This window comes from Vulpes vulpes, chromosome 10, assembly GCF_048418805.1.
Source record: "Vulpes vulpes isolate BD-2025 chromosome 10, VulVul3, whole genome shotgun sequence".
NCBI classification, from domain to species: Eukaryota; Metazoa; Chordata; class Mammalia; order Carnivora; family Canidae; genus Vulpes; species Vulpes vulpes.
The window spans coordinates 13,596,239-13,622,849 of record NC_132789.1 but is presented as its reverse complement, the minus strand read 5'-3'; the positions used below and the strand labels follow the sequence as shown (position 1 = coordinate 13,622,849).

General features: G+C 46.8%; 1 protein-coding gene across 14 annotated transcripts in view; it reads right to left on the bottom strand.

Annotated features, from left to right (window-relative positions):
* RNFT2 (ring finger protein, transmembrane 2) overlaps positions 1–26,611 on the bottom strand; it is a 76,997-nt gene that overhangs the window by 7,575 nt on the left and 42,811 nt on the right. For 3 of the 14 annotated variants that reach the window (XM_072722911.1, XM_072722905.1, XM_072722918.1), the window contains 4 exons: positions 14,221–14,370; positions 12,881–12,946; positions 12,665–12,766; positions 829–3,760 (listed from right to left, as the gene is read on the bottom strand). In XM_072722911.1, the coding sequence (XP_072579012.1) occupies positions 3,626–3,760; positions 12,665–12,766; positions 12,881–12,946; positions 14,221–14,370 (453 nt within the window). In that variant the 3' untranslated portion in view covers positions 829–3,625. Of the gene's footprint in view, positions 1–828; positions 3,761–8,489; positions 9,850–10,896; positions 11,009–12,664; positions 12,767–12,880; positions 12,947–14,220; positions 14,371–26,611 lie in introns of those variants that run through there. The other 11 variants (XM_072722914.1, XM_072722908.1, XM_072722919.1 and 8 more) reach the window with 8 other exon arrangements.

Here is a 26,611-nt window from a genome sequence, read left to right as displayed (position 1 = left end):
AATCAACCTATCTTAGAGGAAAGCAGGATTGAGGGATGGAAAGACATGACTCTATTATCACTAGAACCCCTGAACATAGCTATACTCGAGGCCCATACTGTCACATGAGCCAAATAAAGCCATTCTCTTACTTAAGCCATATTTGAGTTAATTTTCAAATAATTGCAACAAAAAAGTTCTGCCTGATGATGTTTTTGTGACACCAATGTTTTGGTTTCATATCCATGTCCTGAGAAGCACACACTGTCACCTAATGCTATTAATTTACATTTTAAATGTCCTTCACAATCTGGCACCCAGGCAAACCCGCCTTGAATCATTAGCTCGTACACTCTGGGTCTGTCCTCTGGTTAATCACCATGGTAAGCCCTGCAGGTGACCTGCCCAGATCCCTTCTGACCCCTCCTACCAGTTCTGTATCCCCATCCTGCACTTTTATGTGCTTTGTGGCAGCTGGCACCTTCAGAGCCTCAGGGGCTCCTCCACCAGCAAGCCATACCCAAGGACTGATGGTGCACAAACAAAAAAAACCTCAGGATGGGACAAACCCTGAAATGCAGCTGATGCTCTAGAGCTCCGAGAGACCACACTGAGCTGGGACTTTTCTGAAAGTCACCCTCTTACTTGGTTTCTTCTCCCCTCCTTTACTGGTTTCTCCTGGGAACACTTCCTAAGCATATGCAACTCAACCGATCTGCTTGGGGGGCGGGGGGGGGGCCAACATCAGACAACCACCCACTGCTGCCTGAAGTGCTTCTCAGCATTCCTCCTCCAACACCTCCACCCAGCTTCAAGAGACGAATGGAGATTCAAGACCACGAACCGAAGTTTCATCGACAAATGATTATTTATTAGCAGAAAGGAACTTAAGGGAACATTAAAAACATCAAAGGCCGCTCTGTCCAGCCCAGAGCAAAATTACTAAGAGATTCCAGGACTTGCTTTACATTTCCTCTTTCCAACCCAAGGTCCCAGGCGCCTGGGGCCTCCAAGCGTCTCTCGGGTTCTCCTCTTAGGAAGGTAATGAGCCTGTTGCATCCAGGTCTAAAGCTTGCCTTTTTATTCTCACATTAATTATGCTCATGATCTTCTACATTAGGAGAGCCATTTCCAAGAGTTTCAGGAACTTGAGTCAGTGAATCATAAAATATTAAGAGCAGGATACTCCAACCCGATACTTGATTAATCCTGCTTATAACAAAGGAGTTGCAGAGCCAGGATGGGCAATGGAGAATGTTCTTCTTTCCCAATGACAACCCTTGGCTGCTTTTACCAAAAGGGATGCAGATTGTAATTCCTTCACGTGGTGGGGAACACATGTAGTCTGATGTTTGGGAGACTCGGCCACTGTTCCTCCTCAGGGCAGAAATTCCTCCCATCCAAAAGAAAACCTCCAGAAGGAACTTTCCTCAAGGGGACAGGAATGAATAAGTAAAATCTTAAACTAAGTCCTCGCACCTGCCCCCAAGTATCCCCTGCGTGTGACACTGTTTATAATGCCAGAGTCATGGCTCATTATTTGAAGACTATTAGAGATGTGTGGGTTTCTTTTCTCTTTTTTTCTGGTGACATGAGTGAAACTGGCAAGCCCACCAGTGCCTTCGCCGCTATTCTACACTGTTAAGTTTTCCTAGCTCCAGCAGCTAATCTACAAGGTTTCATCATCCTAAAGATGGCTTCGAGGAGGTGAAGTGAGTTCCCAAAGTCATGTGGAGTTTGGAATCAGAATTCTGGTCTATCTGCTCTGTCACCAACTAGCACGTTAATAAATCTCCAGCTCCAATTTCTTGTGTCTCTTTGATGGCATCTGTAGGCAGGGTGATCTTTCTGATAAAAACCAGTCACAGAAGCTCCTGTTGCTTCTCTTTGGTTCTTCCTCAAGGCAGGGGGAACAGAGCAGCCACATCCACCCGGCCCCCTTTCCCTCCGCTTCCCCCTTCTGACTTGATTATCCAGGCAAGTGGGATTGTAACATCGCAGCCATTGCCATAGTAACAGAGCTTGAAAGATGCCACGCTGCCCTGGAAGAGATGTCTTGCTGGGTACCAGGAAAGAGCCAGGAATGTCAGGCACAGGAAAAGGTCCTGGCTTGATAACACATGGGGGCAAATGTCCTGAAACTATTGGGGATGGGGTGGGCTCGTTATTACTGGCTGAGAGCGAGGTGGCAGTGAGTCTCCCACCATTTCTGCTGGGGGCTTTGTTGCTAATCTGCTCACAAGCCACAAGATTGATTTCTCTGTAATGCTGTTGGCACCAGCCCATCGTGCTGAGGTTGATGGTGAGTGAACAGAGTGGGGAGAGGGTTCGGGCAGGCAATATTCCAGAAGCTTCTAAGTGATCACCTGTGCCATCTCCTTCCACATTCAAAGCAGGTGGAGAACTATTCTGTTATGGAGATTAGTAGTTCTGCTGTAGAGATGACAGAAACTCTGACTGCTACTGCACTCTATGCCACCACCCTGCCTTGTGGAAAAATCCGCCACATGGATCATGCATTTTGCTCTCAAGGCCACCAGCAGAGAAAGCGGTGGCCACAGGCACTGTGGACAAGCTGAGACTTTAGTGATGGACAGGACAAGAACAGAAGGAGGAGCAGAGAGATGAAGACAGGTGTGGAGACCCAGTGATATCTGCACTGGGACCAGAGCTGGCCATTCGGTATCCAAATGCGATTGCGCATCCCAGCCAGAGCCCAGCAACATTGCGATTTTAAAGACCAACTCTTTCCATGAACCCAGCCACAGCTAGATTTCCAGAGCCAGGCCTCACCGTTGGCATCTTCAGTGAGACCCAAAGCAAATGTGCTTATGCACCTGGGCCACTGATGGGCACCAAAATCACCTCTCATGCTTCTACAAATCCATGTCTGCTGGGCCCCATGCCTGCAGCGTCTGAGCAGCAGGGGAGCATGGTGGTTGAGAGTGCAGGCTCTGAAGCCTGGTGGGCCTGGTTGGAAACTCGGTCCACCACTGCTACCTGGATGACCCTGGGAAGTTACCACATGGGGCTTGGTGCTTCAGTTTCCTCAACCTTAAAACAGAGGAAGCAACAGTACCTCCAACCCAGGGGCTGTTGCAAGGATTACAAGAGGTCATCCAAGCAGGATGCTCATCTTGCATGAAGTGCTTGGTACACTCAGTTATTTAGGTACAATATGGGGCCCCAACATTTTTATTTGGGAAAGGCTCCATGGTGATTCTAATCTGCAGACCTGTGCCATCTCAGGAGGGGCTGTAACCTCCAGGCCCCTCGACTTCCAGGCCCCTCCCCACCCAAGTGCCGCATCAGGTCAGCATGAATTAAAATAATAACAGGCAGGACCTGTGTGTCACCTGTCCCTTCACATGGAGGGGGCAGGCGACCCACCTGGAGGAGGCTGAGTCTGAGACAGGAGGTTTGTAGGGGAGAACAGAGGCATGCGCTATGCCCCAGAACACAAGAGGAAGGTAAAGGTCAGGACAGGGGGCTGGCTTTAGGGAAATTGCTGGAGAAAGGCAGCAGGCAGGATAGGAAGTGCTTGAAGCCTGTTTTCCAGGAAGCCTCCGGAGCCGGACCCATCACGCTGGCCACCCCTCAGCTCCCAGAGCATGCCTGGGAGCCCAGAGTCTTAGTTTTTCAGTCCCTAATACACCTGGAAGTGAGCCGAAGTGGCCCCGTCTTTCCAGCAGCGCAGGGTGTCCACAGCAACCGAGCGGCAGAGCGGGCAGGTGCGCTCCCGATCCAGCCAGAGGCAGAGGCACTCCTCACAGAACACGTGCTGTGGGGACAGCAATCAGTAGGACTGGGATACTTTGCCGAATGGCCGCTATGTGCCAGCCTCGCTCCTAGGAGCTGGGAACATAGCAGTGAACGAAATAGACGACTCCTGCCCTCATAGAGCTTGCACTCTTGTTGGGGAGATGATGGGCCAAATCAATCTCCAGAATACATTTGGGAGTATATCAGTGATAAGTGCTGAGAAGAAAAACCTGGGGGAAGTGGGTAGGGAGTGCTTGGGAGGGCTGCTGTGTTCAGCATGGTGGGCCTGGAGGATGTCACTGAATACCGACATCCGAGTGAAACCTGAAGGAGGGTAAAGACTGAGGCCTGAGGATCTCTGGGGAGAGTGCTATAGGCAGGGGGAATGGCTTGTGCAAAGACCCTGAGGCAGGACTATGCCTGCTGTGCTGCTGAGCCTGGGGCTGGAGGGTTATTGGGCAGGCGATGGGGTCAGAGAAGCTATGGAGGGATGCAGATTGTATAGGGCTCTATGGGTATCATGAGGCCTTTGGCTTTTATTCAGAAAGAAGTAAGGAGCCATGGTCGGGCTCTGAGCAGAGGAGTGACCTGAACAGGATTTGCATGTATGTATGTATGTATGTATGTATGTATGTATTCATGACAGACACAGAGAGAGAGAGAGGCAGAGACACAGGCAGAGGGAGAAGCAGGCTCCATGCAGGGAGCCCAACGTGGGACTTGATCCCAGGACCCCAGGATCACGCCCTGAGCTGAAAGCAGACGCTCAACCACTGAGCCACCCAGGTGCCCCCAGAATTTGCATTTTTAAAAGAGCCTTTAGCTGCTGGGTTGAGAACAGGGCTCAGGGGTTAAGAGGAAGACAAGGAGACTGGAAATACCAACGAGTTTTACCACTTTTTAGCCACTGGACAAATGACTCAACCTCCCAATCCCTCAGCTTCTTCATCTGTAAAATGAGAGGTCAGGTGAAGTGGAGAGAATCCCCTCTTTTTTAAAGTAAGCTCAAAGCCCAGTGTGGGCCTTAAACTCATGACCTCAAGACCAAGAGTCACATGCTCTACGGACTGAGTCAGCCAGGAATGCCCAAAATGCAGTTAAGAGTACTCCGCTCATAAGAAGACTGATGCTCATTAAAAGTGTTTAGATATAACAATTGAAGGCAGTATATGATCCTCAGTTGGAGCCTGGTTGGGGGTGAAGCCTAGCTATGCAGCATATCTTAAAGACAATTGGAGAAAGCCATATATATGCTATATAATATTATGATATACTATATTATTATTATAATATATTATGTATTATATTACATATAATACATAATACTATATATACTAGATAATATTTTACACCAATTTTAAATTTTCTGGGCATGACGGTGGAATTACAGTTACGGGAGAGAATGTCCTTGTTCTTCAAAGATGAACACTGAAATATTTTGGGATAAAGAATCAAAATGTCACCAACTTATTCTCAACTGGTTAGGGGGAAATCATTAACATCAAGAAAAGACAAATGTAAAATGCCAATGATTAGTGAATCTAGATGAAAGATAAAAGGGTGTTCATTCTACTATCCTTTTGCTCTGAGGCTTTGCAATTTTTCAAAAGAAAAGCGATGATTTAAAATAATAATATGAAAATCCAAATACAGTGTTTCTTAAAAAGTTTTAAAAAACTAAATTAAAAAGGCACTTAGAGCCCTGCCTGGCAAACACCAAATGTGCTATAAATGTTGGCTATCACATAGTAAGAGTTATTATTACATTATATCTATTTATCTGTCCCTCAGTGCCAGATTGTAAGCTTGTTGTAAAGTGTGTAGTAGGTGCCTACTTGTAAACAGTGCTCTAAAGGAGAGCTCCATTATCCTCTATGCAACAGGGACCAGTCTAATCCTGGAGGTAGTCAGGAAGGCTTACTGGAGGAGGGCACGCTTGTGTTAAGGCCTGAAGGACATTTAGGAGTTAAATGGGTGAAGAGAGTGGGTAGGGATAGTGCATTCCAGGCTGAAGGGAGCAGCGGTGTGAAGCCCCTGAGATGGGAAGGCACTGAGGCACACAAGGATGGCCAATGTGGCTATAGCTGGAGAGTATAGGGAGTGGGTGGCAGGAGGTGAGCAGGCCACAGAGCCTTAAGGGCTGTGCCTGGACTCTCACCACAGTCTGAAGGGCAGGACCCAGGGGTCAGCAGGCCCAGCAACTTCTCTAGACTCCCACCTAGGGCACTCAAGGCCCTCCATAATGGCGCCCTCCTCTCTTCCTCGTCCTCCTCACCCTCCCACCCTGTCTCCACCCCAGGGTAGCTGATGTCACTGACACACTGGATGACTTGCAAGCAAAGCTCTTCCATACTGCTAAGCCTCTGGGCAAGCTGTAATGTCAGTCTGGGATGCCCTTATGGCCTTTCTCCATCCTTAGCAGCCGGTAGGTGCCTACTCCTCTTAGAAGACTTAGCCCAAGCCATCACACCTCCCCTGCTCCGGGATATACCTCCTCTATGCCATACAGTGCCCAGCAAAGCTAAGTGCTGACTGTGCCTTTCCCTTTCAGTTCCCTCCTGGGGAGGACCCTCTCACAATATCACACTCATGCCTCTACAATGATCCGCAAACTCATCTATCTTGTTCACCGCATTAAGGGCTTCTGGAGGGCAGGGACCATGCTGCCCACAGGGTCTTGAGAATGTGGCTGACGCTCAGTAAATGTCTGCTCAACAAATGAGGGAGACTTAAACTGGTTCCCTGGGAAAAGGAGGTACTTACACAGAATAAAGCAACACAAGCCCTGTTCACATGAAGCTCAATACCTGAGTCAGGTGAATGGGAAAGGGGCAGCTTTTCATTCTGGCATCCATAAAACATTCATGGAGGCTCTCTCACAGGTCTCATTCAGTAGTTCTCAAATATTTTGGTTCCAAGACCCTGTCTTTACGGTCTTAAAAATCATTGATAATCTTAAAGAGCTTTTATATATGAGGGTCAAATCTGGCTAGATTTGCTGTATTAGAAATGGAAACTAAGCTCTATTGAAAACACAAGACTCCATGAGCTCATGAAAATGAAAAGGAACACCAGGGGTTTCCTGGGCTACACTTTGAGAACCACTCTTCTAACTGCTCCTTTACCATTTGACATACCCTCTGGGTGGCAAACTTCATGAGGGTAGCAACTGTTGATGTGTTCCCACTGCCCAGCCCTGAGCCTGCACAGACCGGGGATTCCATGAATGTAGCTGACAAAGGAATGCCTTCCCAGGTAGGTCAGGTGGGAGATCCTAGAGATACCAGGATGGTTCAGACCTGGCTCTTTCCCTCTGGGAGCTCACAGTCTCCTTCTCAGAGAATGAGGCAGGATGGGATCCAGTGCCAAATAAAGAGGTTTGAAGAACACACATCAACCCAGGAGTCCAGCTGGAGAAGATCACCATCTTGGACCTGCCCCCAGCATCTGGAGAGAAGGACTAGACCCTATAGAGGGAAGGGAAGGAGGGGCCCCTCTTGGGCTTGGAAGTGTAGGATCGGGTGGGTTCATGGTCAGTGGGGAAGACAGGTGGCATTGGGTCACTGACTGTTCCCTGGCTGTGCCTCCTGGAGCAAAGAGGTGGGTGAGGAGCCCCTGGTGTCACCCTCCCCTCCCCCTGAGTTCCATCCAGACTCCCCAAGTCTTGCTCAAAGATTTGGAGCAGATGGGTAAAGTGAGATAAGAGATCTTATCTTGGGACAAGAGCCCCCCAAACCACAGTAGCTAACTCCCATTTGAGTGAGAGAGGGCAGCTCCTAGCCTGGCACTTGGTGTTTGGTGTGAACTGAGAAAAAAAAGGAAGCAGTCAGGCCAGGTCTAAGTGGATGTGTTCAGGTGAGGAGTACAAGTAATGATTAGTCATAGGCCTTATCCTTCACTGAGCACAAATGCTGTGCCAGGCACTTCTAATGTCCTTTATGTACAGTCTCATGACAGCTCACAGAGCAGTGAGACTCAGAGAGGGAGAGCCACCAGCCCAAGGGCACACAGCTGCTAAGTAGTGAGGCTGGAATTCAATACTTCAGAGATGTGGTAAGCTGACTTCTATCATGACTCCCAGTAATCTTCTCCTCCTGGGATTCACATCCTGTGTAGCCAGTCCCCTCCCCTTGAGTGTGGCTGTACTTAGGGACTTGCTTCAAGCCAACAGAATAAAGATGATAGGACATCACTTCTGAGATGAAGTTACAGCAGACTGTGCCTTTCATTTTGTTCATACTCTTCCTTGGGCTTCTCACATGTTCACTCTGATGAAGTCAGTGTGACAAGCAAGTGGAGGTAGCTTTTGGCCACAACAGTCAGCGAGGACCTGAGGCCCTTGGTCCTACAGCCCACAAGGAACTGAATCCTGCCACCACCATGTGACTGAGATTGGAAGCAGATCCTTCCCCCAGGGTACCCTGGCTGTTATGGGAGCCTGGGAGAGGCTCTGAAGCAGGGGACCCAGCTGTGCTGTGCCTGGATTCCTGACTCCTGGAAACTCTGAGATGATAAATGGTAGTTGCTTTATGCCACAGAGTGTTAGAGTAATTTGTTATGCAGCAATGGGTAACTGATACAAGAGGTATCTGACTTTACAGCAAATACTCTCGCCCATTATGTTCTATGATGCATACTGGTCACACATAGAGATTGTGGGAAGGGGTGTTTGTAGCACTTGACTGTGAAAATGACATTACTGAAAGTGGGGCTTTGATCAAACAAGACAAGACACACACACACACACCTCCTAACCACAGATCCTCTTTAATCACACAAACCCAGCCAGCTTTGTCCAGATTTAGAATTAAACACTTACACTGAGTATTGGCCTCACAGGCTATTCTTTTCAAAACCCATACACAGATATACATGTCACCTCATTGGACTATATTTAAGAGCCTGCAAGCGGCTCAGGGCAAGCATTTTCATTCCTGGGTAACAGAGGACACAGAGGGTTAGTGCTGCAATGACATGTGTTGCTCAGGGTTGCAAAGTTGGTGCCGGGGACGTTGTCACTGCTTGGAAAGTACCTGATACATAAATGCAGGGGTCGAAGAGTCAAGTATGGAATCTGATTCCAGCTCAGCTGTTCATTCACTCCTTGGAGAGGATGTGCACAAGCTTAGCTGAGCAGGAATTTCCAGGAAAAGGGCTCTAATCTTTTAATGCAGCCTAGAGGGCATCCCAAAGCCAGAGGCTGCATCTGGTAGAAAGGTCCTGGCCTCTGAAATCCAGGGCTCTGGGCTGGAATCTGGTTCTGCTGCTGAGGAGAAAGGGGCCCTCAGGCAAATCTGGCCTTTCTCCTTGCTGAGCTCACCTTCTCTGTAAAGAGGGTCACTGTTTCCCCCACAAGGTGTCTGGAAGGATGGAAATGGCTAAGGCCTGCTATAAAGCATTAAGCCTGAGACACCTGTAAGCACAAAATCAACAGGAGTCACCATTCCCTTGCCCTCTTTCCTTTATATTATCAATACTCAAACAAAGCAAAACAAAAACAAAACAAACTCATAGTGATGAAGAACTAATTGCACCTTGACTTTGCACTGTGGAAAGAAGTCCTTTAAATAAGCCAAGTTTCTGACTGTGTGTTCAGCACGCCCTTTCCTTGATCCCCCGTTGCCTGGCAGGAGGCAAGCCGCAAATACTTGTGGAATGACTAACTGGGCAAGTGGATCTGCGTGGAGAGCTCTCACCTCTGGGCATGCTCAATGTCTGCCTGAGCAGCTTCCCAGGGTCTGATGGGTGGGGGTGGTGGGGCAGAGAGGTGGGACATGTGTGTGAGTGACACACTGTAATTAGATGCCCCTTTGAAGGGGAGATAGGATGTTCCTTTAGCCTGGTGCGCTCTTCATCTACCTACTCATTCATCTGTCCTGTTCATCTAACCATCCATCCATCCAAAATTTACTGAGTCAGTACTATGATTCTGCTGCTAGCTAACAAGACAGCCATGATCACCACTCTCAAGTTTGCTTACACTTTAGCAAAGAGGAGACAGGCCTTCATAACCAGTTGTCCAATTAACTAGCTGACAATTGTGATAATTGCTATGAAGGAAAAACACAAGGATCTCTGAGGCCATACCGCTGGGAGCACCGGCTAGTCCTGGGAAGTAGAGTCAGGGAAGACTCTGAGGAAGAAACATTTGACTCATCATTCAAAGCACTCAGGAATTAATGAAGCCCTTTTACCTGTTGAAGTCATCTGTGCTAGTCCAGGCCCAGCTCCCGGCAGCAGAGTGACACTGGCTTGGCCAGGACTGTGGGTTCCAACCACTGCTGCGTGTGGCCAGTGCTCCTAGATCTAGGACAACCCTCCCAAGAATTTGAATCCAGCTTTGGGAAGACGTCATGGCACCAGGAGAAGAATGGCAGGGAAACAAACACAAGAAGGCTGGGAGAGATTGCCAGAAAGGAATAAGGAAGACTTTCACCTTGATATCATGTTCAAATAATTGCTGCCACTGAGAAGGCTCTACAGATGGCTCTGAACCATGTGAAATGATGCTCAAGTGCACTTGTAATTAGGGAAATGCAAATTAAAACTGCACTGAGATAGCATTCGTCACCTGTCAAATTGGCCAGACTCAGAGAAGGCTGGAACATGCAATGTGTTGGTAAGCGAGGGGAGCAAGAGGTCACGTCAGGCTCCGCACTGGGAGCGTAAACGGATACACTCTTTATGAAGGGCAATTTAGCAATATCTGTCAAAACCGTATACCCTCTGACCTCATAATTCCACCACTAGGAATTTATCTACCAAGAGCTTGCTGCACATGTGTGAAATGGAATGTGTGCCAATAAGAGCCGATATGTATTGAACACTGACCACGTGCTAGGTGTAGTTTTAAATGCTTCACTTGCATTAACTCATTCAATCAACACGATGGGCCAAGGCAGGTGCTGTAGATCTCCCCACTTCTGACCTCTCAGGACCGCCAAGCATTGTAATAACAGAAGATTATAAGCTACTTAATGCCCACCCACAGGAGAATGATAAAACCAATGATGGTCCATCCACAAAGAAATGCAAAGAAGGAGCTATTTCTTAAGATAGAGTTTCAGGTCAAAGAGGAAGGATGCAGAACACAGCTTGGGGAGAATATGCTACAACATGGGTCTTTCTGAAAATGACACATTTGCATGTGTGTGTGCATGTGTACATATGGGTGTTTAAAATCTATAAAGCATCTCTATGAAGATATAAAGGATACTGTGGAACTGGGAGGAGGGTAGGAAGCTGGCCACCACTTTCCTTTTTGTATCTTTAAAACATCAACAAAAAAAAAAAACCTTTTAATTTTGGAATAATTTAAGAATTACAAAAAAGTTGCAAAGATAGTGCAAAGAGTCCTCGTCTGACACCCTCATCAAGTTTTCAGTGCCCCAGTATCATCAACTGGCTTTTCTGGCTTTATTTTCTAAATCAAAGCCAAGAAACCCCCATTGAAAACAATACTAACCACTAAACTCGGGACTATACCTGGATTTCCTCAAACCAGTTTTCCTCCTTATGTCCTTTCTCTGTTCCAGGATCCAACCCAGGTCCCATGCTGCACTTAGTCCTCCATGACTCCCTGCTCCTGAGTTCCTCAGTTTGAATTCTGAGTCATGCAAAGATAGTCTCAATTTAAAAATAAATAAGGGGTACCTGGGTGGCTCTGTTGATTAAACAATTGTCTGCCTTCAGCTCAGGTCATGGTCCCAGGGTCCTGGGATCGAGCCCTGTGTGTATGTGTGTGTGTGTGTGTGTGTGTGTGTGTGTGTGTATACACACAATCCCTCCCCAGGCATGGATTGCCCAGCTAGTCCTGAGGAGTCTGCTTCTTGCTACCCCTCTGCCCCTCCCCCTGCTTGTGTGCACTCTCTCTAATAAGTAAATAAAACCTTAAAAAAATAAACAAAAACCTCCTAGCATCCTCAAACAGCAAAATAAGAAGTTTTGCTGGTGCTAAAAAAGGACCTCACCTCCTGCCCTCTGAACCCGGAGGGTGGTGGTGGTGGTCATCAAACGGGAGCATCTGTGTTCCCATTCCTGCCAGTGTGTAGGCTGTGCCTCCTGCAAAAAGCCTTCCCAACCTGGAACTCATCGCTCTCTATCCAGGTCCCGTGGGATGCTGCATGAATCTCTCTTACCCAGCACTTATCACTGCCTGCCTTGTTTCATAGTTATTTATGTATGTGTCTGTCTCCCCAAGGAGACCGTGAGCTTCCAGAGGAGAGAACAGGGTCTCTGTGCCCTGCCTCCCCTCCCCGGTATCTGACAGGATGCTTTGACTCATACATCTGCTGAATTGACATCTTAGCCCCTGATGTCAGGAGCAGGAGGAGGGGTACGTTGAGGGGGTAACCAGTACTTACTGCTATGGCTTGGTGACCCACAACTTATAATGAAAACAAATGGTAATAGGAATTATGATGATGATAACAATTTTATCAAGAGCAATTTTTAGGGGTGAATAATTCAAATTTGTTTCTTTCATAGATGATCTCATTTAATCATAATAATAGCTCTATGAGGTAAATATATATGATGCCCATTTCATAAACGAGAAAAACCAAGGCTCAGGAAGATGGAGTGATCCATCCCTGCATGGTCCAGAGTGCCACTGGGATTCGTACTCAGACTATTCTGACTCTGCACCATCCCGAATTTTTCATTTTTGACACTTGACTGATAAATCCAAGGCTCAGAGAGGTGAAATAACCTGCCCAAGGCCACCCACCAAGTAAGGGGAGAACTGAGATATGAACCCAGGTCTGAATGACTGACTCCAGTCTTCACCATATTGTTCCCAAAGACCCATCCCAGAGCCCCAAAGTTTGGTCCTGGGGTTAATCACATGGGACTTCTGCATGGGACAGGGCCCCAGAGGCACCCCCAGCTTCAGGCCCCAATGGTTCTGCCTGGCCCTGCTCACCTGGCACATAAGGATCAGAGGCTCTCGGAACTCAGCCTGGCAAATGGCACAGGTATCGCCGGCTTCTGTGCACTGCTGCCCAGTGGCCCGGACGCCGTAATTCTGTTTGAGGGAGGAGAGAGAAAAAAATCCAGCTGTGGACCCTCACTGGAGCAATGCCATCAGATACACTGTGAGATCCGTTCCTGGCTCCTGGTTCTTTTGAAGTTGGCTCACCTGAGAGGTGCAGAGAAGTTTCAGGGCTTTCCTAACTCCGCCCACTCGACCACAGATGTCAAATGACTGAAAGGAGAGAATGATTCTTGAAAAAGTGTCCAAGGGTTGTTCAGGATCTCTCTCACCACCCCCAAGCAACCCCCACTGACCCCTCGTCTTTGATGACAAACATTTTCAGGGCACTCTGTCCCATTTGGGGCTCCTCATTCCCATCAGCTTTGCTTGGCATTCGTCTTGCTCCCTATGTCAACAGTTTTCCTTGCTACCTGGCCAGGATAGCAAATACATGACACGCATACTGCATTCTCCCCTTGCCAAGCCCAGCACAGGCATTGCTAATTGATCACAGCATTCTTCTTCTGAGCCCACTCCAGTCAGGCATTACCAGTCAATCAGAAACAGTAGGCAAGAGAAACCCCAGTGGTGGACAGGGCATGGATCGCCCGGCTAGCCCTGCTGGGAGGAAGGGAAGGGAAGAACACATGCATTCCCCCAGGATTCTCTAGAGCCAGAAATAGGGAAGGGGGAAGAGAAGGATGTGCTTATGGTTGGAGGGGGGAAACCTGACTGAAACCTCTCTCCCATGATGGAGAGAGAAGTACTGCATCCTGACTTACGGACCTGAGGGTATGTATTTGAAGAGGAATGGAAACAAGTTTGGGGTAAAGTGTTGTCTATGGGTAAGAGCTCTGGGCTTTGGAAGCAGACTGCCCAAGTTTGACACTCACTCTGTTATCTTTAGCTGAGTGATGCTGGGCAAGTTGCTTCTTTCTCAGCCCCCATCTCCTCACCCATAAATATGGAGTAATAATGGAAATACATGAAGGGAGAGCATATGGTGAGCTTTATGGGCAAGAAATTACGGTGGATTTAACCGCAAAAAGGAATGAAGTATTGATATATGCCACCACGTGGATGAACTTTGGAAACATGATGCTAAGTGAGAGAAGCCAGACACCGAAGACCACACAGTGTAGGATTCCATTTATGTGAAATGTCCACAATAGGCAAGTCCTTAGAGACAGAAGGCAGACTGGTGGTTGCCAGTGGCTGGGGGAGGGTAGTGAGCAGGAATGGGGAGCGATGGCTTAATGGGTACAGGGTTTCTTTTTGGGGTGATGAAAATGTCTTGGAACTAGAGGGTGGGGGTGGTACAGTTCTCTGAACCTGCTCAATGCCACTGAGCAGTACACTGTGAGGTCATTAGCGGTTAATTTTGTATTGTGTTTATTTTATTTCTATTAAAAAGAAAAGATTCCAAGCTCCCCACTCGCCCCCAAGGCCCAGAAAATGCATGAATCTTCCTTGGCCTAACCCTCCAGGCCCCCGGCCCACCTCACCTTGCAGAGGCTGTAGAGAACAATCAGGACCCCTCCTAGAAAGTAGCTGTTGGAGGAGTCATCTCCCATGATGTATTTATACCACAGCTGGATGGGGACGAGCGATCGGAACAGCTGGCTCAACTCCTCAATGACCAGATAGAACTTTCCCTGCAACCACACAGAAAGCATCAATTATTATTAGCTGTAAAGACCCAAAGGACCCTGACGGAGGTCCCCCAGCCTGGGCAGTAATGACGTTCCAGGTCACAGGCAGGCCATTAATCAGCTTTGGAAAGCACTCAGACCTGCTCCTAATGGGTTTGCGATATGGCTGGGGAGACGTGGCCCCTGCCCGCTGCCTTCACCCACTGCCCACCAGCCCTGAGGAGCAAAGCTCTGAGGATCACATTTCAGGGAGGGAGAAACTGGACACTTCTGTTGGAGGGTTGGAGTATCGGTTGGTCACTCCCTAGTGCCTGTTGTGGCTTTGGGGGCACAGTCCCTGGCCCCACACACAGATTGCCCTTGCCTTGAGGGCTGACCTGCCCTCAGTGCATGGGCAGGGTGGACAATAGGACACAGGTAAGGGCAGGCCTGGAAATGGGGAAGGGATATGCATTCTCCTTCCCAGCTCTACCCACCTACTGTCTGCAAGGAGGCAGGATGACATCTGGGCAAAGAAAGATGCATTTGGGGCTAGGCTTGAAGCTTACATTGCTGCAAGTTCACGAGCCCCAGCTTCCTTATCTACAGAATGGGAACCACATGTCCTATCTTACAGGGTTGCTCTGAAGATTCTCTGAGATAAATGGGAAGAGCATCTAGCACTGTGCCTGGCACGACGTGGCACTCAACAAATTCTATTTCCCTTCTTCCCTTTGCCCTTGGACAAGTCCCTCAAGCTTTCTGTGGCCTGAGCTATAAAAGGAGACAAAAATAACTCCACCCTGTTGTATCTAATAAAGTTAAATGAACATCTACTTATGCCCCAGCAACTCTCCTTCTAGGCAGGTACCAGGGAGAAATGAAAATATATGTCTGCTTATGTGCTAGTGATCAGATAGCAATTCTATTCATAATAACTCCAAACTGGAAACAGCCCAAATGTCCATCAGTAGAAGAATGGATAAACAAATTGTGGCATATTTATACAATAGGATACTGCTCAGCAATAAAGATGAACAGATGACTGATACACGCAACAACATGGATGGATCTCACATGCATTACGTCCAATTGAAGGAGACGTTTATAAGATAATACACATTGTACAATTCTCACTTACACGAAATCCTGGAATAGGTTAATACTAATCTGTAGTGATAGAAATCAGATCCGTGGCTTCCTGGGGTGAGGAGGAGGACTATGAAAACCATCAAGGAACTTTTGGGAGTCATAGAGATGTTTTATAATGTGATTGGGGTGCTGGTTACACAATGGCATACATTTGCCAAAATTCATTGAAAAATATGCTTCAAATCTGCGCATTTTTTGTATTTACTGACTTATTTAGTTTTTTAAAAAGATTTAATTTATTTGACACACACACACAGAGAGAGAGAGAGAGAGAGAGAGAGAGAGAGAGAGAAGCAGGCTCCTCGCTGAGCAGGGAGCCCCATGTGGGGCTCGATCCCAGGACCCTGGGATCATGACCTGAGCAAAGAAAGCATGTAGATGCTTAACCACTGAGCCACCCAAGCACCCTCATGTTTTGTATTTAAATTATACCTCAATAAAGTTGATTAAAACAAACATAGAAAGAAGAAACCATCCCTGCCTCATGCATGCATAGCCTTAGAAACGTGAATAGCATTTGCTCCAACAATTCTGTTTTTAGAAATTTATACTAACAAAATAATCAGGGATGTGCACTGAGATGTGTAAGAACAGTCACTGCAGGATTCTTTGTAACAGTCCAAACAGAAACAAGTAAGTTAAGTGTATAACAAGAGGGTGTGACTATGGTAAAGATCCTAAAGGAAAGCCATACAGCCATTCAAACGTTACCTTGAAAAATAACAACTTGACTGTGAAGAAACCCAGCACCTATCATGTTAACCAAGGGATCAAGATTTACATCTTCAGCAGTAAGTTACACTGACAGCACAATGCGATTCACTGATAACATAGTATCACCTCCGTGGTGAATTCTGGTCAACAATTTATAAAACCTGAATTGAGTCATGAACTAATAAGAGACACATTCAAATGGAGGGACGTGCCGCAAAAGCAATGTCCAGCACTCCGGCGCCTGGGTGGCTCAGTGGTTGAGCGCCTGCCTTGAGCTCAGGGCGCGATCCCAGGGTCCTGGGATTGAGTCCCACATCGGCTCCCCACAGGGACCCTGCTTCTCCCTCTGCCTATGTCTCTGCCTCTCTGTGTCTCTCATGAATAAATAAAATCTTTTAAAAAAAGGTCCAGCACTCTTTGAAAGTGTCAAGGTCATAAAAGACAAAGGCAAGATCAAGGAATTGTCAGGTCAGAGAGGATTAAGGAATAGCGCAGATGAATGCAACACAGAATCTTGGATTTGATAATCCCTGGACTATGAAAGACATGTTAGTGGGACAACTGGCAAAATCTGGTAAGGTCTGTAGTTTCGTTAATAATAAGGGCAATGATGTTAATTTCTTGGCTTTGCTCATTGTTCTGTGATCATAGTGGACGCTAACAATAGGGGGAGCTGGGTGAAGGGCACGTGAGGACTCTACTGTTTTTGCAACTTTTGCTTCAGTCTAAAATTTCAAAAGGTAAAAAAAAATCATTGTGGTGAAGGATATCTCTTGACTCAAGGAAATATTCAAATAGTTCTGAATGGGAAGGATATAAAATACAGAAACACTTATTTTCTTTGTGTTTTTCTGCCTTTTCCAATTCTTTTCCTTTTTTTGTACTGAGCATATGAGATGTTTACATTAGAAGGGGGAAAAGGTTATAAAAACATGTTGCATATCCATCAAGTGGATGATGTCTGGGTTGACGATAGAGATGTTACATCCACCCCATGATATTCCATCTTGATGGGTGGGGGAAGGGGACTCCTTGAAGCAGATGTGCCCACATCTCTCAGCCCAAGGAAGGGCATCCAGTTGTCCACTCGTCCCAATGCCTGACCTTAGTGACTGTATGGCTCCGTCCTCATTGTAAGGACCCTTTACCCTCTCCAGACTCCCACCAGTTCTGGACCCCTGGACATATGCCCCAGAGGGGAATGCTGGTTCCCTCTGCAGTCTGTGGGAAGGTGGAGAACTAAGGTATGAGGTGGGGGTGAAGTGACTAGGTAAGTCTTCTAAGACCCATCTAAGCTAAGCTTGAAGGGCTCGCTACTCGACCACCAGCCTCAGCACTGTCAAGGAGTTGGTTAGAAATGCAGAATCTCAGACCTCATCCCAGACCTGCTGGAACAGGACCTGCAATGTGACCAGTTTCCCAGGCAATCTGTGTGCACATTCAAGTTTGAGAAGCCCCGTTTTAGTGGATAAGTAGGAAGCAGAATAATGAAGGAAATGTAGGGAGGATGAGGACGAACAGGTGTTCTAGAAGCCCAGAAGTGACAGAAAGGATGGACAGTGGCCCCATGCCATCTTGGTGGGCAGCCTCCTATTCTGTATGCCTGGCCTCACGGTAGGTGAGGACATGGCCACCTCATGAAAGGTCCTATGTCCCTGTGTCTCGGGAAATCCCTGTAGGCTGGCATCTAGCTGACTCTGGGGACAGACCCTGCTATTCTTCCCTCTCAGCCAAATCTTGCACAACCAGCCTGGCTTGGTGGTCAAGAGTGCAACCTCAAGAACCAGATAGCCTGGGGTCAGATCCTGCCACCCATCACCTTCTTACTACTGCTTTAATCCACCAGAGCTTGGTCACTGTCTTTGGATCCCTAATTCTCAAATTCCATTAGTTGTGGGCTAGTTCCCTGGTCCAGGCCCCAAGCTACCTACTTGCCCACTAGTGGGTCTAGATCAGAGGTTGGCAACATTTTTCCACAAAGGGCTAACTCATGAATACTTTGGCTTTGTGGGCCATACAGTCTCTGTCACAACTATTCCTCTCTGCTTTTGAAACACAAGACCAGCTTTAGACAGTAGGTAAATATAGAGGCATGGCTAAAGTTCCAAAAAAACTTCATTTACAAAAACAGATGTCAAGAGCATATTTGATTTGTGGCCTCTGGCTTACCAACCCAGTTCTAAAATGCCAGATCCTGGACAGCCCTGGTGGCTCAGCGGTTTAGCGCCGCCTTTGGCCCAGGGCGTGATCCTGGAGACCCGGTGTCGAGTTCCACGTCGGGCTCCATGCATGGAGTCTGCTTCTCCCTCTGCCTGTGTCTCTGCCTCTCTCCTGAATAAATAAATAAAATCTTTAAAAAAATAAAATAAAATGTCAGAACCTGGATAAGTCAAACCATGGTGGGGACTCCAACACATCCCCAGAATTTCAGAGCAGGCTCAGGTACCAGCTTCTTGGCCCTTCCTTCTGTTACTTCACTATGCAGACCAAAACTCTTCTTCTGCAGATGGAATACCGTCCCCTACACTCTGGAGAGTGAGCTAACACCTGTTCATCGTCTAGGTGTCAGCCACCTGTCACATGCTATGAAAAGACTCCCACAAGTCCTTAGTTAGATCAGGTGCTCCTGTTAGACCCACTAAATCACTCCTTCAGAGCACTTCTCATAATAGCTAGAAAATTATTTTAGTGTCTGTCTCTCCCACTGGACTGAGCCCCATAAGCATAGAGATGATCTGGCTCCCGGTCGTGTTGCCAGCATCTAGCAGAGAGTTGATGCTCGTTTAATAACTGGGGACCTTTCTGGGGCTAGAGATTCCACCCTCATTACTCATGTCAGCTCCTCAAGTTCACTGATGGAGAAGGAGAGGTGGAAGAGAGAACTTCTCTTTAGAAGCAAGCACCGATGTCACAGAAAATAAAGGGAGCGAGTGTCTGTGTGGCACCATGCTAAAGGTAGCAATTAGCTGCTGGGGGGGGGGGGGGGGGGCGGGCCACTTGGAGAAGGAGATACAACCACCAGGGAAAACTGGGCATATCCCAGTGAAACCATCTCTCTCTAATTAAGCAGCTTTGTAATTCCAGGTTTCTTGAGCATGTTATTTCTGACGACCACCAAATGGAATGTGTGGTTTCTCTGGGGTGTCAGGGAACAAGGAAAGTGATCAGATTGTGAGTCTGTCTGGCCCCCCTGCCACCCGTGAAGGGGAGCAGGAGCAACTGCCACGGGACCAGGGTACAGGAAGAGTTCTCTGCTGGGATTCTGAGAAAGGGGGAGGCGGGAGCAACAGAGATGGGAAGGCGGATTCTGAGCTGACTTCCATACTGCCAGGATGGGAGGGGGGTTACCCACAAAGTGACACTGGAAACAAGGAAACAACAGAGGGCTGACTGGGAGGGGGTGGAGGTAAATGCAGGAGAGCAGGCAGCAGAGAAGCAGAAGAAATGAACAGAGAAGGAGAATTTTTGAGAATGCACCTATGTGGGAAAGGGGATTTGAAGAACTTTGGGGGTGAGAGGTGACACATAATCAGATAGTTATTAACATGGGGATCCCTGGGTGGCTCAGCGGTTTAGCACCTGCCTTCGGCCCAGGGCGTGATCCTGGAGACCTGGGATCGAGTCCCACATCAGGCTCCTGGCATGGAGCCTGCTTCTCCCTCTGCCTGTGTCTCTGCCTCTCTCTCTCTGTCTCTCATGAATGAATAATAAAATAAAATCTTTAAAACAAAAAGATAGTTGGGCAGCCCGGGTGGCTAAGTGGTTTAGCACCACCTTCGGCCCAGGGCCTGATCCTGGAGTCCTGGGATCAGGTCCCACGTTGGGCTCCCTGCATGGAGCCTGTGTCTCTGCCTCTCTCTCTCTCTGTCTCTCATGAATAAATAAATAAAATCTTTTTTAAAAAGATAGTTATTAACAGTATAATATTTAAAGAATTGGGTAGACAGGGATGAAAGATCTTTTTCTGAATCAAAATTCATAATATTTATGGTTTTGCCTGTTTATGAATGTCTTTCATACATATTTCTCATCTACAGAAGCAGAACAGTACAGAAGTTAAGGAACGGGATTTGTGACTCCAAGATCAGATCTGTACCTACTAAATTGGTTGATTTTAGACAATAATTTAATGGCTCTGAGCCTCAGTTTCTTCATCTGTAAATGGGGTTGAATATATATATACACATATATATATATGTACACACATTTACAAATATATATACATACACACACATACACACACACACACAGTGGTGTGCAGGCAAACCAGGTCTCTGGAATACAACCAAATAAGGCCCTGATTTGTGTGTTTGTCAATTTCTGTGGTGTAAATATTCCCACAAGGGCCATTTTAAGCTGCCAAGGGTTTAACAACTGCTTGCAAGTTTCTTGAACATTTAACCATTGGCTCTGGCAAGCCAGTGCAACCTGGCAAATGAATCTAAGACCCAGATATCCAGGAAGGCCTCAGTATGTGACAGGAGCCAATAAGGACTCTCATGATCATCTGAGGTTATGGGCATTATTACTGCTGACTTCTTTTGGAGATGAGAAACGTCAGGTTCAAGAGAACTAAGGGCCACCAGAAGGAGGCTGAGGTGCTGTCTGGGACTTCCCAGCCTGGCATACCTGGCAGCCTCCATGGCCTTCCTCTTTGCTTGGCCTTCCTCTTCCTCCTACAGGTTGTGAGAAGCCCAGGCTACAAAGAGAGACCATGTGAAGAGGATTTATGTACATCATTCTGTGACCTTCTCGATGAGGTGACATTTGTGCCAAGATGTACAGAATGATGTACATAAATCCCGTTCCTTAACTTCTGTACTGTCCTGCTTCTACCTATAAAGAGGAAGAGGCTCTGAGACTATAGGTTGGAGAAAGAGGCAAGGAACCCAGCCAACAGTGAGAACTCAGGTCTGGGACACAGGAGCCTGGGCAGATCATTCCAGCCACTGTAGCTGATGCATCGCACCTGTGAGTGAACAGGCGATCTCGGATGATCCGGCCCCAGTAGACACCACGTGGAGACCAGCTATCCCGGGCATACCTTGATAGAACTCTTGACCCATGGAATCATAAGTGATAATATCATGGTGTTTGTTTTGAGCCAAACAACACAACACAAAACAAACCCCAAAAAACTAAAGCACTTATCTAAGGCTATTTAGCTGGTGCTGTGGATTGGATCAAATCCCCCACCAAATCCCTATGTAGAAACCTAACCCCCATGTGATGGTATGAGGAGGTGGGGCCTTTGGGAGGTTATGAGGCTGGAGCCCTCAGGAATGGGATCAGTGCCCTTATGAGAAGAGACAGAGCTTGCATGCATGTGTGCTCTCTCTCTTCTCTCTCCCCCTCTCTCTGCCCTATGTGGGGACACAAAAAGAAGATAGGCATTGGCAAGCCAGGAAGAGGGTTCTCATCAGGAAGAAATCAGCCTTGATTTTGGACTTCCAGTCTCTAGAGCTGTAAGCAATAAACGTCTGTGGTATTTTCTTAGAACAGCCTGAGCAGACTGACACAGGGAGCCACAGCCAGCCTGTGATATGGATGCAGGTCTTCTGTTCTATTGATCAGGTTCAAATCCCAGCTCTGCTACTTTCTAGCCGTCTACCTTTGGCAAGGTACTTCCTCTCCCTGTGCTCAAACCTCTGCAATCATCTTGGTTGTCCTCTCTCTGATAACCAACATCCAATCCATCTACAAATCCTATTAGAAACAGCTCTTTGCTTCTGCTTGCCCCTATGTCCTCGTCCTTCTGGTTTTTTTTTTTTTTTTTTTCATTCACACGGTATCTAAAATGAGCTTTTCAAAATTCGAGGCAGATCAAATCATCCCTGAGCTTGAACCTGTGAAAAATCTGTTTCACTCGGAGTGACATTTGAAAGCCTTGCCATGTCTTCCAGATCCTGTAAGATCTGCTCCCTGCCCACACGTGTGATGGGGCCCATTTCTCAAAAAACAAAACCAAAAACAAGCCAGGTGCAGGCCTACCCTAGGGCCTTTGCACTTGCTCTTCCCTCTCCTTGGAGCACCCTTCTTCCTGAGATCTGCCAAGTTGGCTCCCTCACTTCCCTTACATCTTGGCACAAATGTCACCTCATCGAGAAGGTCACAGAGTGATGTACATAAAGCAACACCCCTGCACTCCTTCCCCACTTCACCCTGCCACTCTCCACCTTCTTTATTCTGCTTTCATGTTCTTGATCGTACTCACCCTCTGACACAGTGTATACTTCTTTGTGATGAGAAGGTAAGCCCCTGCAATATAGGCTCTGTGTCTTTCTAGTACTTATTTCTGTCTGCAGAAGCTAGAATGGCGGTTGGCATCAAACAGGATGCTCAGTACATCTCCGCTGCATGTGGAAGTAGGCCTCAAGGTCCTCCACATACATAAATGGATGTAGTAATAATATACCCCTCAAAGGGTTGTGATGCTAATAATAACAAATATATACAATGAGGGCTATTTACTTGCCAGATGTTGTTCTAAGCACTTTGTATTAATTCATTTGGTCTTCACAACAACCTGGGGGACAGGAGATCATTATCCCTATTATATAGGAGAGTAAACTGAAGCACAGAGAGGTTAGGCCTGTGCCTCAAGGTCACACAGCTGGTAGGTGGCAGAGAAAAAGTTTGAACCCAGACAGGCTGGCTCCAGAAGTCAGTTTTAAATCCTTCCTGGTCAGAAAAATAAGTCACATGCAGAAAGAGCTTAAAACAAGGTGTGATGTGTCACAGTATTAAAAACTGGGGGCACCTGGGTGGCTCAGTTGGTTAAGTGTCTGCCTTTGGTTCAGGTCATGATCCCAGGACCCTGGGATTGAGCCCCAGATTAGGCTCCCTGCTCAGTGGGGAGCCTGCTTCTCCCTTTCTCTCTGCCCCTCTCCCTGCTGTGTTCTCTCTCTGTGTATGTCAAATAAATAAGTAAAATCTTTACAAAAATAAATAAAATATTTCTATTAGTATTATTTTTCCAACTGCCTGTCAGCTAAAGGAAGCTCATTTTGGAATAAAGAGCTAAGGAGAGACGTCACAGCCACTCTGGGTGCTGGCTGACCCATAGGCCAAGTTTCCTGGGTAAGTCTGGTATGTGGCTGGCAGCCAATGTTTGCCAGCATTTTTTTAAAGCTGGCTAAGGGCTGGTTAGCACTCCAGGACTGTGCCAAAAAAGCCAGCCACGATTCTATGCGGAGAAAGACAGCTGTGCCTCCTCCTAGGATGTTCCTTGGGGAAATCTGATTATTGAAGAACCCCGCTTATAACTTTCCATGGCTCCCCACTGCCCTGAGGACAAAGTCTACACAGCTTATCCAGCCCTTTCCATGTGGCCCTGTCTACACTGGAGCCATATGGCCACCTTGCATGTGCATGAGGCTCCTGCTCACTTCTGCACAACCTGGTCATTTCCTTCCCCCATCTTACCTTGCCATTCTTTCCCTGAGTTTCCATGGATCATCTCCCCAAAATCTATTCTGCTTCAGGGGAGAGCTTGTGACCTTGATTGTGCCTACTGTATAGGATTCCCACAAGCATCCGAGTAAATCAGCGTTTCTCAGAACATGGTCTGGGACCCTGATGGTTCCCCAGGACCCTTCCAGGAAGTCTGTAAAGTCGAACTATTTTCATAGTAACACTAACACATTATTTGACACCTTTGCTCTCTACCAAGTGTACATTGGAGTTTTTCCTAAGGCTTATGACATGTGATTTGCAACAAATGGGAAAATGCAGGGATCTTCTCTTGAGCCAGGTATTAAAGAAATCTATAAAAAAATAAAATGCCTCTCTTCTCAGTAATTAAAAAATACAATTATGTTCCATTAAGATGTTATTAATGTTAATGTGCAATTGGCTGATTATTTTTAATTAATTAGTATTATACAAAGATCACAGTTCTTTTTTAAGGCTGTATTTATTTAAGTAATTTCTACACCCCACATGGGGCTTATGACCCTGAGATCAAGGGTGGCATGCTCCTCTGAGTCAGCCAGGTGCCCCAAAAAAGTCAGTTTTAATTTCTATGACAGTGAATGTGGATAGCTGTGACTCATGTAAACAGAAGCTCCTTTGGTTCTCAATACTTCTGAAAAGTTTGAAGAGGGGGCACCCAGGTGGTTCAGTGGTTGAGCATCTGCCTTTGGCTCGGGTCATGATCCCGTGGTCCTGGGATTGAGTATTGCATCAGGCTCCCTGTAGGGAGCCTGCTTCTCCCTCTGCCTTATGTCTCTGCCTTTCTCTCTCTCTCTGTGTCTCATGAATAAATAAATAAAATCAAGGAAGGAAGGAAGGAGAGAAGAGAGGAAGGGAGGGAAGGAAAGAGGGAGGGAGAGGAGGGAAAGGGAAGGGAAGGGAAGGGAAGGGAAAGGAAAGGAAAGGAAAGGAAAGGAAAGGAAAGGAAAGGAAAGGAAAGGAAAAGGGAAAGGGAAAGGGAAAGGGAAAGGGAAAGGGAAAGGGAAAGGGAAAGGGAAAGGGAAAGGAAGGAAGGAGAATAGAGGACCTGAACCAAAAACATTTGAGAACCTTTAAGAAGCACCTGGCACAGAGTAAGCACTCAATAAATATTACATGTTTCTTGGACTAGACTGTGAGCTTCATGAGTGCAGAGAATCATATCCTGTTCACCACCTTTCCCCTATGCCTCATCAGGGTGGGTCCCTAGTTGCTGGATGTCACCCTAACCTTTCTCATCTACTTCCTTAGTCCTAGAATCCTCAACTTTGTAACTGGATGCAGAACTATCTTGAACAAAAGACTGTATCTTCCAGCTTCCCTTGCATCTAGATGCCACTTTGGTCACTAAGATAAAGTATAAATGTCATATGATAACTTAAGAGAACCTTTCACCTTATTCTCCCCCCTTTTCTCCATCCTGCTGTCTGGAACTTGGACTTGATGGCTGGTGTTCTAGTTTCCATTTTGGACCATGAACAGAAGTCCCATACCCTAGGATTAGTGAAGCAATGAGCTGAAAGGTGTCACATTACTAGGTTGAGGTTGCTCACCTTTGGGTTTTATGTGAGAAAGAAATACACTCTTTTTACATTTAAGCCACAATTATCTTGGGTTCTTTGTTGTTATTAGCTTATTCCAATTCTAACTAATATGGGGGCTTGGCATCTAGTAGGTGATCAACAAATGTTTATTGAATGAATGAATAAGTGAATGAGTCAATGGGTGGGCTCAATGGTCATGGTTCAAACAGCTCGGTTTTTCACAAGGGTAACTCAGAGAGAGCCCTAATGCTGAAGGTGCTAGGAAGTGAGGGTTTGTGTATAAGGAAGGGTTTATAAAATGGTGAGGCTGAAAGGAAGAGGCTTGTCCAGTGCACCATGTGGGAAAGACATGAAGTGCAGAAGGAAGAAGGGCTGTGGCAGTGGGTGCAAGTCCCAGCTCTGCCTCTTCCAAGCTGGTAAGGCCCTGGAGTCTGAGTGAGTACAGTGGTGAAGAGCACAGATGCTGGAGTCAGATGACTTGGACTTGAATTCAGACTGTCTCTTACCGACCAACCTAGGGTAAGTCACTTCATCCCTCTATGCTTCAGTTTTCTCAGTGGTAAAACGGACTAAAGGTAATACCTATCTCCTAGGGTGGCTGGGAGGATAAATGAGCTACTGCAAGTAAAGCACTGAGTCGGGTGCCTGGCACATGAGAGTACCACAGCCCCTGCTATCAGTCTGGCAAGTATAAAACATCTTTCAGACAAAATGAATTAAAGCTTCATTAAACAGGATGGCAGTGGATGAGGAAGGCAGGATGGAAAAGAACTGATTGTCATCTGTAAACATGGGAAATGGGAAATGGTGTCAAAGCACCAAGTTGGAAGTCAGATAGTTGGGGGTGCATCCTTTGTAGCTGTGTGGCTTTTGGGCAAGTTGCTTTCCCTCTCTGGGCCTCGATGTTGTTTTGTGTGTGATGGGGGTTTTGACCCAGCTCTGACATTCTGGATTTCTTTTTCTTTTTTTTCTTTTTCTTTTTTCTTTCTTTCTTTTTTTTTTTTTAATTTTTTTTTAATTTTTATTTATTTATGATAGTCACAGAGAGAGAGAGAGAGAGAGGCAGAGACATAGGCAGAGGGAGAAGCAGGCTCCATGCACCGGGAGCCTGATGTGGGATTCGATCCCGGGTCTCCAGGATCACGCCCTGGGCCAAAGGCAAGCGCCAAACCACTGCGCCACCCAGGGATCCCTCTTTCTTTCTTTCTTTCTTTCTTTCTTCTTTCTTTCTTTCTTTCTTTCTTTCTTTCTTTCTTTCTTTCTTTCTTTCTTTTCTTTCTTTCTATCTTTCTTTCTTTTCTTTCTTTCTTTCTTTCTTTCTTCTTTCTTTCTTTTCCTTCCTTCCTTCCTTCCCTCTTTTTTCCCTCCCCTCCCCTCCCCTCTCCTCTCCTTTCCTTCTGAAT